The sequence below is a fragment of the Streptopelia decaocto genome (assembly GCF_964273445.1).
Source record: "Streptopelia decaocto genome assembly, chromosome: 6".
Taxonomy (NCBI): domain Eukaryota; kingdom Metazoa; phylum Chordata; class Aves; order Columbiformes; family Columbidae; genus Streptopelia; species Streptopelia decaocto.
In genome coordinates, this window is record NC_138660.1 from 66,286,291 (window position 1) to 66,300,780 (window position 14,490).

The window sequence follows — 14,490 nt, forward strand, 5'->3', positions numbered from 1 at the left end:
CAGATCTGTAATTATTTATTTTTTGTAAGCCTTTCATAATATTTCCTTTTCCCCCTCTTCTTGTTTAGAGAATGCTCTGCCTTTTTCCCAAAGAAAATGAAGGTTTTTCTCTTGTTCGTTCCATCCATTCATTCACTGCCTGAGTTTTCAGGTAGGGTAAGTGGTGGCGTACAGATCAAATTAAATGGTCTCCAGGGGGGAACATGAGACGGGCAGGATTTGTCTAAGAAACGGGGACGCCAAGGAGCCGGTTTTGTCCTTTTAGAGAAGTCAAAGTGTCAGTTTGGGCCTTTCTGAGCTGTTGTCACGAACACCTGATGATGTCAGGTGTTGGCTGGAACTTTTTCAGCCCTTAATATAAATACCTTTCTGCCTATGTATTTCTAACTCTTATGTCCTGAAGTGGTGTTTAACAAGCTTTACATAAGCATTCGCAATTATCTAATAGCACCTGAAAATTGCTTACTAAATGACAGGAGGAAGTTTCATTTGCATTCCATATCTGATGTTCAATCTGCTAATCCTCCAGAGTCTGCCAGCAAAAACAATGTAGACAGACTTGAATTGTATTAAAATCAGAAATCCAGCACGCTGATTCCTACTCTGCAATCTGAGCCTTCAAACCTTCGGGAATATATGAATTATTTCAGCCATTGTATTCTTCTTTGTTTTCTTGAAATGTGCTTTGGTTCCAAGTTCTTAGCGATCACAGGTTAACAGCCCATCTCTCCTGGGTGTCCCCTCACCCCAGGGACGCCACGTTTCCATGTTTGCTCCTGTTTATAGGAGTTAATCTTCTGTATTGTGACAGTTCTTTCCTTCATTAATGGGAGTCCCTAATTGGGTGTAATGAAATATTTACTCACGCTCCTAGATACGAAAGCATGAGTGAAGAGAGACTATGAAGAAAATAAGCATTTTAAAGATTTTTTATAACATATGGAAGCCTTATTTTTTCTTTTCCTCCAATATTTTCCTATTTTATTTGAGAAGGGCTTGTGGTGCAGCTGTGTAACTAAGGCCATCACAAACGACATCCATTATTTATTGGCCTGGTTAGCAAACAGGGACACCTTTGAGTACAGCAAATTGGGAGGTCAGTTTACTGTGCTTTGCGCCAGTGGAAGAGTAGATTTTGGTTGGTATTTATATTCTCTACAATTTTCCATTTGGCCTGAGCTTCTCTGGGGAAAACAGCAGGAACTTGGGGGGGAACCGGAGGGAGCTTGAATTTGTAGAAACCTGGCACAAGTGTAATTGCGCCTTTTATTTGCTGCCCAGGTGCGTCAGATCAAGTGACAGACCAGTCTCCCCATAAAGGCAGATTTTCCTCAACCTGGGAGAAACTGCGGAAAATAGAAGTTAAGGAGAGAAATTTTGCAACCGTTTCAATAGCCCGTCTTCCTACAGAGCGAAACGGAAAGAATTAAATGCTGTTGAGCTGCCCGAAATACGCTGAAATTTACTGCCTGTTTAAAACCAGGTTGATAATTTAAAAGTAACTCGCTTGTGCTATTCAAAGGGCATAAGTAGGGTTATTTTACAAGGGAGGTAGTTGGGATCAGAAATGTGTGGCTCTGAAAATCGGTACCTGCTTGAACTGGGGTTCCTCTTGTTTTGAGTCCACACCTTGACTGCAGTTTCTGTATTTTTAAAAGATTTTAAACTGTGGGACCAAACATCTCGTTGTTCTGTGCTCAGGCTCCAGTGGCAGCAGATACGTGGGGGAAAGAACGACCTGGAAGCACAGGGACAGGAGGGATGTGTCTTGTATGTCAGAAATGTTCCTGAAGTTAATTCAGTGCTGCATGATTGTGTTTCATACTCTGTGCTTTGGGGGTATTTGGGTTTTTAAGCCACCATTCTCCTCTGTGTGGGAAATAAAGCTCTCTTAAGTTAGCCTTTCTGCATCTTTAGCTCTTATTGTTTTCTCAGATTGGCGATTTTCATGGAAAGTATAATTTAATAGAAATTATGCTGACGTATTTTGTTATTATATTAACTCTTCAACTGATGTAGAATAATGGTTATGGTATTAATGAAGGCATTTGGTGCACTATGATGCTTCCTTCTCTTGGTTAGATTATTGAATCCTGATCCAAAATACCTTTAAGCAGACGATGGGGATAGAACAATTTGGCGAATTATCGAATTTCTCAGCTGGAACAGAAATTCTGTCGCCTCTTGACATGGGGATAAAATGTTATTTTGTGAGCAAAAATTGATTTGAAGATCCTTGGGTAGAGATGGCAAAAGACAGAGTTTTAAAACACTAACTTAAAATGAAGCCTGTGAAACAAAAGGAACTTGAGGGAGAGATGTTGTCGCCAACATAAACTGGAGAAATTAAGTTGATATTATGTTGGATTATTTATGAATTGTAGTAGCAGCACCGTCTCCTCTTTTCCCTTTATCCTGTCCTGGATAATGCCACATTCTGCTGATCTATTAGATATTAAAGGGTCGTGAAATAGACTTTGGGTGACGTGTCAGAAGATCATCCAGCCATAATGCACAGGTTTGTCTCTCAACAAATTAAAAAACCAAACCAAACCAGAACATTAAAACTAGGTGTACATTTGAAATGTGCACCATGAGTATGTGTTAGAGGGACAAGTCAAGCAGGTTACGTGTTAATGCTATGGAACATCACTGTGCAAATGTCGTGTGCTTAATTGTAACTGTGTTTGAAATGTATTTTGGATTTTGCAGTGGTGTTGGGGATTTCGGTGAGGATTGAACTGGGGGGACCTGTTTACTTTGTTGTTTGCTGATAACCTCTAATGTGCAGGCCGATAGCTTCTTTGCTCTTTGGTGCTGCCCCGCTGCTGATTTGTGCTTCTATTTTGCTCATAGCATGTGTTGAAAGTTTGGATGACCCTAGAATACAAAATATATATTCAGCTGGTGTGGCCTGGTCCTGTCTAGATCATTGTCTGAATGATGTTTTTCCTTTGCAAGAGGAGTAAACTCGTCCTCACGAAGGACTAAGGAGTCTCCTTGCTTCACTTTTCATCTTTCTTTTGTCTTTTTTGACATTGGGGTATCACAGGGAGGAGGGAATCCATGTATCTGCAATGGGCTAGCGCTCAACAAGACAGAGCCACATGGGTGGTTCCGGTGTTTCTTTGGGTATTTTGTAATAAAACCCACCACACGTCTACGTTTCTGTCTTAATTTTCAATATAAATACACACACACAGTGTTTAAGCTAATTAGTTCCTTCGGGACAGAATTACAATGAGCAGTTGCTGTTTGTTTTCCTGATTTTTTATTGTCTTAACCCTTCTTTAGATCCTGGGCTGGAGTCAGAAGACATCTGGACCATCCACAGAAAACAGCCACAAGTAGAGGTACGCAGTGATTTTCTCAGTATCTACTGCAATACATTCATAAAACCGTGATTTAAAAACAGAATTTAATTAGGACGGCTAAACGCAGTGCGTAAAGTTGAACTTTCTGTCGATTGGTTTGTTGGCGAAGCCGTATTTCCAACAATTCCCGTCTGTGGCAGTTGGGGTAAAAACCAGAAAAATAAAAGCAAACCCCCCCGAATTCTCAGCTGCGTGCTTGGCCTGGTTCGGGTCCCCTGCGCAGACGCGTGTCCGCGCCGTGCAGAGTTTGATGTGTTAACGCGCTTGGCGGCTCCAAGCGACGTCTCTGGTTCGGCGGCGCTTCCCCTCGAGCTCTTCTGCTGGGAATTTGCATGGGCCATGTGCCACTTAATCTGGTTCTGCTTTTTAACATCTGCACTAGGTCTCCAGTGTCACTCCAGTTTGCTCTACACACCTGTGTGTGTGCATCTGAATATCAAACTGATCAAACAGTTCATTGATGAGTTCTTCCTCTCGATGAAGTCTTACCAAAGTACCCAGGGGGGCCCAAATGAATGTGCCGTGCCATGCCTAAAACATGGATGTTCTGCTAAAACTGAATCTTCCACTTTGCAGTTTTCCCAAATTTGTGGAACGTCACCAGGCATCTTCCTTAGCATTGCCTTGGTATGCACTTTACAAAGAGATACATCTAATTTACACTCATGATGATTAATGCTGTGCCACTGATAAGTGCACTCACAATTCAGATGACGTGCCTTATCTGAAGTCACTAGATAGACATAGATCTGTATCAGATAAGGAATTGGTCCTGGGTTCTAGGCTGTTGATGTGAAAAACGACATTTGTCTGCGTTTTACTTTCTTTAATGTTATTGCAATCCTGTCTGTTTCCAGTAGGATACAAAGGATCTCTGTTCTGGGATTGATTTTTTTGGAATGCTTACAAGGAATCTGTAAGATTGACATTGCTTAGAAGGACACATAGATTAAGGAAAGCAAATGAACTTTTTTCCATTTGTGGCAATGTAAGCACTTTGTAGAGGACCTTGGCCAGCAGAAGGCAGCAACTGCTCAGCTTTGCGTTGTTCATCATTTCACGCTCACTTGCATTAACCATCCTCACAGCGTAGAGCTACCGACTCAATTGTCAAGTTCCTGAAGTCGTTCCTAGGAAATTTATTGTTCTCCATGCTCGGTTCTTTATGATTCCCCTAAAATACCGTATTCCCTTTCTTTCCTAGGCCTGGGAGTTCTGCTTTCCATGCCCAACAATACTCAGCATGTTGTTGTTTCATCACATGCTGGCTGGAGCTTTTCTTCCGTTCTTCGTGCTTTCAGGAAATTGGGTTTCAGCTGAGAACATCAACTTTTACAATGTGAGACCCCCACTGGACCGTAAGTAGACGCTTATACATTTTTTGTGTGTTCAATTGTTGCTTAATAATTTGGTGGATTGCCATCTTCATTCAATCTCTTCTTTGTCTCTTTCAAACGTGAAGGAAAAAAAGTTTAAAATGAAACTTTTCCTTTTCAACCTGCATTAGTTTAGTTTATTCCTGAGATTTGATGAGTTGGCTGAATGAAAGCAAACGATCGCATGCATTGCTGAGTTAAAGAGTGCACGAGGGCAAGAGTTTTCACATTTTAAATGCTTTTATTATACTTTTCTGTCTCTGAAACCTCTCCCCACAGAGCACATTATGCAGTGGATTTCTCATAATACAGAAGGGATGTTTTTGTCTTTTATCTTGTGGGCGTTTTTGTAAGGGAAAGAATAGGTGTGCTGTATGCAATTAATTCAAACTGAAGGTAATTAAAAACCTTGTGAGACCTGTGAAGCCAGTTGTCACTAATAGCATCATTTTTTTGCCTCTCATCTCGCATCACAAGTGTTCTATCCCTTCATTTAAGGGCACAAGATTTTCATGATATGTATCATGAGAACAGTCGAGACAACCAGATATCATAGGAATGTATGTGCATCTAGGGAACCGTGCAGCTTAAAATCATTTAGATATTTATATAATGTAAATAAGATTTTGAAATAATTCCCTCGATCCCTTTGTCAAGATCTGAAGCTGGTTTTGAAGATGTATTTTTTTTTTCATCAAAGGAATCAAAAGCCATTTGAATGTAGATTGTGTTTGTGTATCCGTACATGCGGATGTACTATCGTGTGTGCGCATATATATATGTATACATATATATAAGATGTTCTTTCTTTCCTGTTTTTCACACCACTGCTTGAATGGCATTTTGGGCTGCGAGAGAATGAGGACAGGAGGAGGTGGTTTAAAGTTCAGGCACAGCAAAACCAGTTAAAAATGTAAAAGCTTCCAACAAAACTTGTTTCATAGGTTTTATTTGTCAAATGGTGATGTGTCATTGAAAATGTGTCAAAGTGTGTCATATATTTAGTAAGTATATGTGTCTACAAGTATTTATAGTATTATTTTGAATATTTTTTTTCTTAATATTTGCAAACTTACTATATTTTCCTACTTTTAAAGCCACTCCATTTCCAAACAGTTTCAAGTGCTTTACCTGCGATAATGCGGTGGACAATTACAACTGCAACAGATGGGCTGAAGACAGGTGGTGTCCTGAGAGTAAGTGCCTCTGTCCTGGGGAGATTCTTCATGACGGTTGAATTCGCTGCTCCCTGACTCAGCCATGGTGTGGAAATCTCACTGAATAGGATTAACATGCCAACACAGGGGTGCCCTCGCTTGCCTTATTAGTAATACTGAGTCATATGATTTCTGCTGAGGGGAATATTTTGGCCGTTTCAGTGTGGAAAGCAGCAGTGAAAAATTATTTATATATATGTATGTAGAAAACATTTAATATAACATATAATAATATATTATTAACATAGAAAGCAATATATTAACAGTATGATAAATGATTATGTGTGTATATATAGATAACGCTGTGCTTCCTAGGAATTAATTTTGAAGATGTTTTTTAAAATAAGTGAAGAATTTCTTTTGTAGCCTTATCTCCTGCCTTTGGGGTACCATCCCCAGCTCTCATGGTCTCTGAGTTATAGACTTGCCTGTGAGCAGCAAGACCTGAGTGATTAGCCATGATATTGGATGAGAGAATGATAGATAGATAGATAGATAGATAGATAGATAGATAGATAGATAGATAGATAAGAATGGAAATATGTTTCCTCATTTATCTTCACAGCGATATTCACAGTAACAGTGGGAAAGGGGAAGAAACGCACTGGAGGAATGAGGAAACATCTGAAACAAAGAAATCAAGAATGTGCTGCAAAAAAGAGCAGAGAATGGAAGATAAATGTTGATTATAGTGCTATTAAGTAGTTGAAGTGATAGCAGCCTTATTGGAGGTTTGAAGAATCAGTTAAGCTTCACATTTCATCACTAATTAATTTAGCACTAAATGATATTTTGATCAAGTTGAAAAATGGCTTTATACAACCAAAATAAGTCACTTTTATGGGAATATTTTGCTAAATTGTGTGAAGTTTTTAAATGATGTAAAAGAACGCAGACTTTCTGCAAATAAACATTTTAAAATGTACTTTGCAGGTACTCGGTACTGTTTGACAGTTCACCTCTTCACAGCCCATGGGAAAAGCACATCGGTCACCAAAAAATGTGCCACTGGAGAAGAATGTCACTTCGTGGGCTGCCAGCACCACCAGGAGAGCGGCCACACAGTAAGCAGCACTCCGTGTGCAGGAGCAGCGCCTTGCCCTGGCGCTTTGCGTTTCTGGACTTGTTTTTCCTGTTGAGCCGAGGAAGATGTGCCAAGATACACTCTCTAGTATTTAACAATAGAAATCACATTTCTGCAACAGATGCATGACTGCCCTTACTTTCCTATTTGTGCTGCTGTGTGGTGGGATGTAATAACTACTAAAGAAAAACCTGGGGCTTTCGTGTGTGTGTGTATGGGCCTTGGTTTTGGAGTTCTGAGTAGGGTGCTCAGGTAGGGTGTGAGTTTTAAGGTCCCTTCCAACCCAAATTATTCTATGATTCTCTGATTCTGTGCAACCTGCACTGATGTTCACGGTGCTACAGCTGTGTCACCGTCAGCCCTCGGGCAAACCAGCCTGGGAGTCAGGTACTGCAGACATGTCTGCACAGCACAGCGTGGGTAACGCGGCACGGTGCACAGAGCGGGGCTGCGTTTGCCCATGAAGGCCGTGCGCTTGAGCAAGATACAACCGAGGTTTTGTTCCAGGACAAATAGTGAGAATTGCTGCCTTGTCTCATCCTTGGGTGCTAAGGAAAAGTTTGTTCTTAATCATAAAATCATGCAATAGTTTGTGTTGGAGGGACCTTCCCAGCTCATCCAGCACCCCCCCTGCCACGAGCAGGGACATCTTCACCAGCTCAGGGTGCTCAGAGCCCCGTCCAGCCTGGCCTGGGATGTCTCCAGGGATGCTTCATCCACCACCTCTCTGGCCAACCTGGGCCAGGCTCTCACCACCCTCAGGGGCAACAGTTTCTTCCTCATGTCTGTCCTGAATCTCCCTATTTTAGTTTAAGACCATCACCCCTTGTCCTGTCACAACAGGCCCTGCTCAAAAGTCTGTCCCCATCTTTCTTATCAGCCCCTTTTAAGTCCAGAAAGGCCACAATAATGTCTCCCCAAAGCTTCTCTTCTCCAGCTGAACACCCCAGCTCTCTCAGCCTGTCCCCAGCAGAGCTGTTCCAGCCTCGGGTCATTCCTGTGGCTCCTCTGGCCCCTCTCCAGCAGGTCCATGTGTGTCCTGTGCTGAGGACGGAGCTGGGCCAGCACTGCAGGGGGGCTCACAGAGCAGGGCAGAGGGGACAATCCCCTCCCTCCACTGCTGGTCCTGCTCCTTGTGATGCAGCCCGGGATACGCTCTGCCTTGTCTCACCAAAGTATTCACTGCAGTAAAGCATTATCCACTAATCCCTTAAAAGTCGAGGAGGGTCATGATGTTATTTTTAACATGAAAGATTTCAGACACCAAAGACGAAGCAGACAACATACGTTATCTGAATCAACTTCTGTTGATCTCAGCAGGTTTTGGTGGACTGGGCATGAAACAAGTGTGCAGCCTGCCGTCTGCTGTGTTTGAACTTAAAAGAGTTTTGGTGCCTTTGGTTTAGATAAAAAGTGGCATTATCTTGGCTTTTCTAGTAAGGATTGTCATGTAAGAAAATGTATTTTCAGATTCTCTCCTGAAAATCAGCTGTGTCAGTGGTTCAGTGGCACTGGAAAACTGAAAACATGAGAAGTTCAGCATGCAAAGCTACACTGAATACAAACACCTGAGGGGGAGAAGTGAATTGGAACAAAGTTTTTACAGTCAGAATTTTTCAGCTTAAAAAGCTGAAACTTGAAACGTTCAAATGCATGGGTTTAGTTATTAATGGAAGGGGAAAGTGGTGGAAAGTTTTCTCTACTTTCTACAATGTTAGTGAACTTGTCAGCACAGCTGATGTGGCTGTGTCACATCACGTCACAGTTCCCAAGCCCAGTGACAGCACGAGGTGACAAGTTACTCCAGCAAGGCTGTGGTGTGTGATTTGGAGTAGAAGTCGTAGTATATATTCTCTACATGTTTAGCTGCAGCCTTTGCAATCCGTTGAAAATCACATATATCTCTGAAAGCCACTGCTGAGTTACCCCATGTCCAGGGATCTCCTTTTTCTCCCCAGGAGTGCGTTTCTTGCTGCGAAGGCATGATTTGCAACGTTGAAATCCCGACCAACCACACGAACGCGGTATTTGCCGTGCTGCACGCCCGGAGAACGTCGGACGGCAGCGGGCGGACAGTCAACCTCGCCGTGCTGCTGTCGGTCCTGATAATCGCGTTGTCATGACGCAGCGTCCCCCGGTGACACCTGCTCGAGAGGCTCCGCAAGACACCGCGAGGAGATGGTTTCAGTACGTGCAAGGAGAAATCACTGGCGCTTAAATACATCAAATATAAGGGGACAGCGGAAAGACAAGTGTACATCGTGAAGTCCTTGGATGTTTTAGTGAAGATACTTCATATGGTCTGCAGTATTTAAAAAAATAAGCCAACACAACAACCCACTGGTTGAGTAGGCAGTGGGTTGAGCTCGAGGTATTATAATTCACTATTTTATCACAAAAATGCACATTGCTTGGCATGTTTTTTGAACAGAGAAAAGATTCATCTGTAGAAGGTGACTTTGCCAGGTGAGATAAAAAGGAACTTTGAATGGATGATGTGCCAACAGGTATCTCAAAGGAAACTGTGTTTAGACTGTTTTTCGTTGTGCATAAATGGCACGGAGTTTCTTGACTTGATCAACAGGTGTATTTAAGCTTATCTTTAGTTATGGTTTTCATAGAGAACATATATGAGAGAATATTTTTCTTTTTCAATCAGAGCTATCATTTCTACGGGAAATAATACAAAATAATACTATCTATCTTTCTTTTCTGTAAAACCTTGTCTCGCACTCAGATTTTGAACCAGTGTGAAATTATGTCAAATATCTGTCTAAAAATGATGAACTGTTTGAGCACCTAAACCAGAATTCTTCCCCCCACCCCAAAGGGGTTATTTTATTGCAATAGAGTCTCACCGCAGCTGAACCTTTGTGATATTGTTCAAAGTGGTGGTAATATTGTGACTTTGAAATCGCAGCTACATTACCATAAACATTGTAAGTAGGCCCTTGGTATAAATAAGGAGAGAAATGTGTTGTGTTCCCTCTTGGTTTGCAGAAGTTTCTCCCAGAAATGCTGGGTGTCCCAGACCCCTGACCATCGTTGTTTTGTAGCTTTCCCACCCCCATTTGAAAACCTTGTGTCAAGATTTTATTTTGCATTCCAACATTGGCGGTTTAATGTGCTTCATTTGCGTAGTTTGATTATTTGACTCCGTGTCTTTTAAAAGACCATTTACATAAACTTTGTCTGATAATCTCAGACATTGCAGCACAGCTGAGGAGTTCACCTGGCAGGTTTGAAGAACTGAATTGCACTTTTTTCCTAAATCATTCATTTATGAATATCCTGATACAATTACCACTAAGACAGATCGTTCTGACCTAGAGGCTTTTTCTCATCTTAAATGAGACGCTTAAAATGACGATTAACTCTTGAATTATTTTTCAGGGAGGACAGATCATTAAAAGTTACTCTTAAGAAAAGGTTTGGAACTGTTCTCTGAAAAAATCAAGTATCTATAAATTGGGATTTTTTTTTAAACCTAAATGTTGCCTTAATTATTTGCTGGTTTACATCACGAAATGTATTTAGACTAACAGTAGAGGAACAGATTTTTCAAAGCGTTTTGGGTTTGCTTACATTCTAAACACGGTATTTTCAAAATATATAAATATGTCTGAAAGTCTGTGATGTGTTGACAGGCAATTGTGTAGTGGCAAAAACCGGATGGAAACACTTTTTGCTTCCCAATGCAAAATAATTCTTGCTGCCTAAGTCGAGGTTTTGCAGGCTCTGGGATCTGATGCCGCTGTGCATCCCACAGCCCAACATGCTCAGGATGTTTGGAGGAAATGGTTCGTTTTATTCAGTGATCATCCCCAGGTAACAGCTCAATAGACTAATCTTGGAGTCCAACATCCTACCAAGCACATTCGATGTTTTTCACCGTTAAACATCACATTTTTGCCACATGATCTGCAGGGTATTCAGCCTTTTTTCTGGGAATAATTATTGCAATCTAAACAAGTGCCCTATAGTCTTACATGAGTTTACTGCAGATAATTTACAGGGATATCAGTGCTGATGTGAGTTGATGCTGCAAATGCCGTTCCTGAGGGTTTGGAGCTGCCCAGGGGGGCTGAGGCCAAAAGACCTTTTGGGAGGGGACGTCTCCCTACGTTTGCTTTTCTTGTTTAAACTGATTTTTCTTTCCTGTTTGCCACACTGAAAAATCGAGAAATCTGCTCATAATTTAAATCCTTCGTGCGTTTGGTAAAGAATTGTTTGGAATAATTAAAAAGAAAATAATGGAGGAATTCCACTGGAGTGCCAAAATGGTGTGCTTGGTTTTGTCATCTTTTTAAAATTAGCAATAAAGACAGCGACCTGGGTGTATGAAAGGATTTGGTGTCGCCAAAGGTTTGGGTTTTAGCGTAACAGAATCCCACCAGCAGAGGATGTTAAGGATGAGTTCTAATCATCGCAGTACATCAACACCTTTGTTATTGCAAAGTTTAGGGCTGTTGTTTCTAGAAAAATGAATCTGCAAAAGTGATTATTGCCACGTTAATGCTGCACAAATTGGCACTTGCCTGAGGAAATATGGAATTTAGGAGTGAATATCCATTTTACCCCTCGCTGCTTTTCGTGTGTGTAAAAACCTGTACGCTGCTGCTTACAGTTTATTTTAGGCCAACATTAAAAGCTAAATTTGTAGGAAAAGCAATGTGTGCTGGTTATTAAAGAAAATAGTGCTAAAATTCACCAGAGTGCATAGTAATGATTGGCTGGGCAGCAAGTCTTGAACTGATGGTAGAACGGTTCTGGTTTGTGGAATAGCTTCAAGTATCAGGTGTATTTTCTCTGCCTGAAGGACTCACAGGGACCTACAACAGTATTGTTTGATTTGAGAAAATGAACCCTCATAATGTCGGTGTTTCACGCATCTCAATTTTGGCTTCGCAGGTGTTGTCATTGAAATCTACACGACTTGTTAACGCCTAAATTAGCCACGCAGCTTTGGCAAAGGCGTTTCTGTGTGTTCACAGGCAGAACGATCCCTTTGTATTCCCCTTAGGACCTGAAAAATTCCTGAGTAATGGCAAGTAAATCAATTTGTGCAGCTGAGGAAAGATAAATCTCATTTTATAATACATATGCGTGTAATATGAATTATTTTACATTGCACCGGACAGTCTATAGAAGATTTATTTTCAAAAGCTTCTTCTTCCTTCAGTGTTGGTTTATCTGATGCTCTCACTGCTGTGTCACTGTTTCAATTCTTCTCCAGAAACCACGCTTTTCATTAAAAATATTCAAACACTTTCTGGTAATAAATGGTTGATGTGAAAAAGATAAAAATCCTTTCGCTTCTTAAGACAACAAGACCAGTTACGAGGAAGATCCTTTATTGATTTTGCTTAAGGAAAATGTAGTTCCGTTGAAGAAAAGATCGCAGGTATATAAGATATATATGTATATTTATGTACCCTGAGGAGCCTGCTTGTTAAACTCCTCCCACAGCTAAGGGAACGCTGGCAAAATCTGAGTGTAAATGGAATTCTGCCATGTCCTGGTATGGTTTATTATTTCATCTGCTGTTACTGCAGTAGCTTCAGGAGTATTTATGTGGTGCCAACCCGCCCTCCTTGGAGGGAAGTTTGTCCTGGTGGAGACATGCTGTGGCCAGAAGCATTCAAAAGGTATGAAGAGAACTGGATTTCAGCTGCGTTTCTGAAAATGTACTCGCTGTAATAATTAGTCATTTTAAGTATAGTTTTGAGGCATTTAAGTGGGAATAAGTTTTTACCCTTACATTTAAACAGGAAGGTTGTAAAGCAAGAATGGGGCTTCTACATTGGCCCCTTCCCAGAGAAACTCAAGTCCAGGTGCAGGTTAAAATTCCAAATTAAGGAAATGAGCAGCGCACAGTCAATTCATTTAAACAAGACAAAATGCCAGTTTCTGGGTTTTGTAGCAAATAACATCAAAAGATTAAAAACATAAAAATCAAGGTATTTCAGAGCACAAAACGGTTTCCATAGAAAATATTTGTTTACCATGTGAGAAGTGTGTGGCTCTTCCAGGTCTTGCTATTGGCAGGTGTTTCAAATGAAGAGAAACGAGCAGCAGATCAACACTTGACCCCCGTGAAGCTGCGTCCGAGTCTCAGGTGGGGCAAATAATGACCCGTCCAAAGCCAGGGGGGGCAGTTTCAGCTCTTGTAGAAACAAGGCAGGCACCATGTAACTAATTAGTTCCTGTTGTGTCTCTGCAGAAAGCGCATGTCTGGTGTTGTGTGTGAGTTTTTAATATCACCCATTCTGCTGTTGCCTTCGAGAAGTCACGGAGATGCAGAAAACCGGCTGTAAGTTCAGGGGAGATGGTTGGAGAACATAAAGTAATATATTTAGTAGCCATAATTCATTATTTTAGATTGCTTAAATTTTATGGTGATTTATTAAAGTCATTTTTAACATCCTCGTCAGTACTTTATTAAGGAGCTGCTGTTAAAGGAGGTAAAACTGTAGATGTTTGATGGTTGGGTAGATTTTGCAAGAAGAAAGGTAACTTTGTTAGATGGGGGTTTAAAGGTCACATTGCACAGTTCATTTGTGTTAATTTGTCCCAGTCTTAGCATTTATTGTTCAGGGGTTTTTTAATCTCTGCCCTTTGAACTGTGCCACTGTAACCAGGGCCGTACGCTGCTGCTCCGGAATGGGAATGCTGGGCAAAAATAAACTGGAGTAAGTAGAAAATACATATGTGAGTGGAGGTGGGTTAAGTGAAATATTGAATGAGGCAAAAAATAAGTGAATGACAAATCGGCCTGCAGTTATTTTCACTGAATTTATAAAAAATGTCACTTGTGTTTAAAGAAAGTATGTATGGTTTAGGTCCTATAAACTGTGGTAGCGTTTTGTTGTGGTTTTAATTTCACAGATTCCCTTGTGTATTCCTCCTCCTCTGAAAAAGCAAAACAAACTAATCTCTTGCCCATGGCTCCATCCCACAAACTTGTTACACTTCCCGGGTGCTCTTGGGCTTTCCCAGGGCTGGTTTTGGCCGGGATTCAAAGGATTTGTGAAGAATGGGGTTCCCACAATGCACCCACGGCCAATGAGCAATGGAAACAGTCGATGCCAGTCTGTTGAGTTTTAATTTGTGACCAGTCTGCAAAGAAGTAGAAAATCTGAAAGTCTGCTATGAACAGAAGGAAGAAGAAGAATAAAGTCCTGCTTGTAGCTATGTATTTTCAGACCAGTTTGATAGAATTTGCAGTTTAACTTGGTTATCAGGTGGCTGTAACACCAGAAGTTGAAATATTCTCTTTATAGCAAAGTCCTGGTCGGTGTCTCCTTTAAACGTGCTGGATTCTTATTTCTTTGTTTGATTCTGAGTTCGTACCAGAAACTACATTACATCTGATTCTTTTTTTCCTGTCCATCTCTCTATTTGGTTAACATTGAAGTGTACATTAATGTTATTTATCA

The 14,490-nt window shown here is 41.0% G+C and overlaps 1 protein-coding gene across 3 annotated transcripts in view; it reads left to right on the top strand.

Annotated features, from left to right (window-relative positions):
- The window catches only part of LYPD6B (LY6/PLAUR domain containing 6B), a 47,674-nt gene extending 35,358 nt beyond the window's left edge, over positions 1-12,316 (top strand). For 2 of the 3 annotated variants that reach the window (XM_082055918.1, XM_082055917.1), the window contains exons 2-6: positions 3,295-3,353; positions 4,579-4,732; positions 5,848-5,946; positions 6,901-7,031; positions 9,010-12,316. In XM_082055918.1, the coding sequence (XP_081912044.1) occupies positions 4,618-4,732; positions 5,848-5,946; positions 6,901-7,031; positions 9,010-9,174 (510 nt within the window). In that variant the 5' untranslated portion in view covers positions 3,295-3,353; positions 4,579-4,617 and the 3' untranslated portion in view covers positions 9,175-12,316. The remainder of the gene's footprint in view (positions 1-3,294; positions 3,354-4,578; positions 4,733-5,847; positions 5,947-6,900; positions 7,032-9,009) is intronic. The other variant, XR_014184354.1, reaches the window with a different exon arrangement.
- Positions 12,317-14,490: the final 2,174 nt, after the last annotated feature.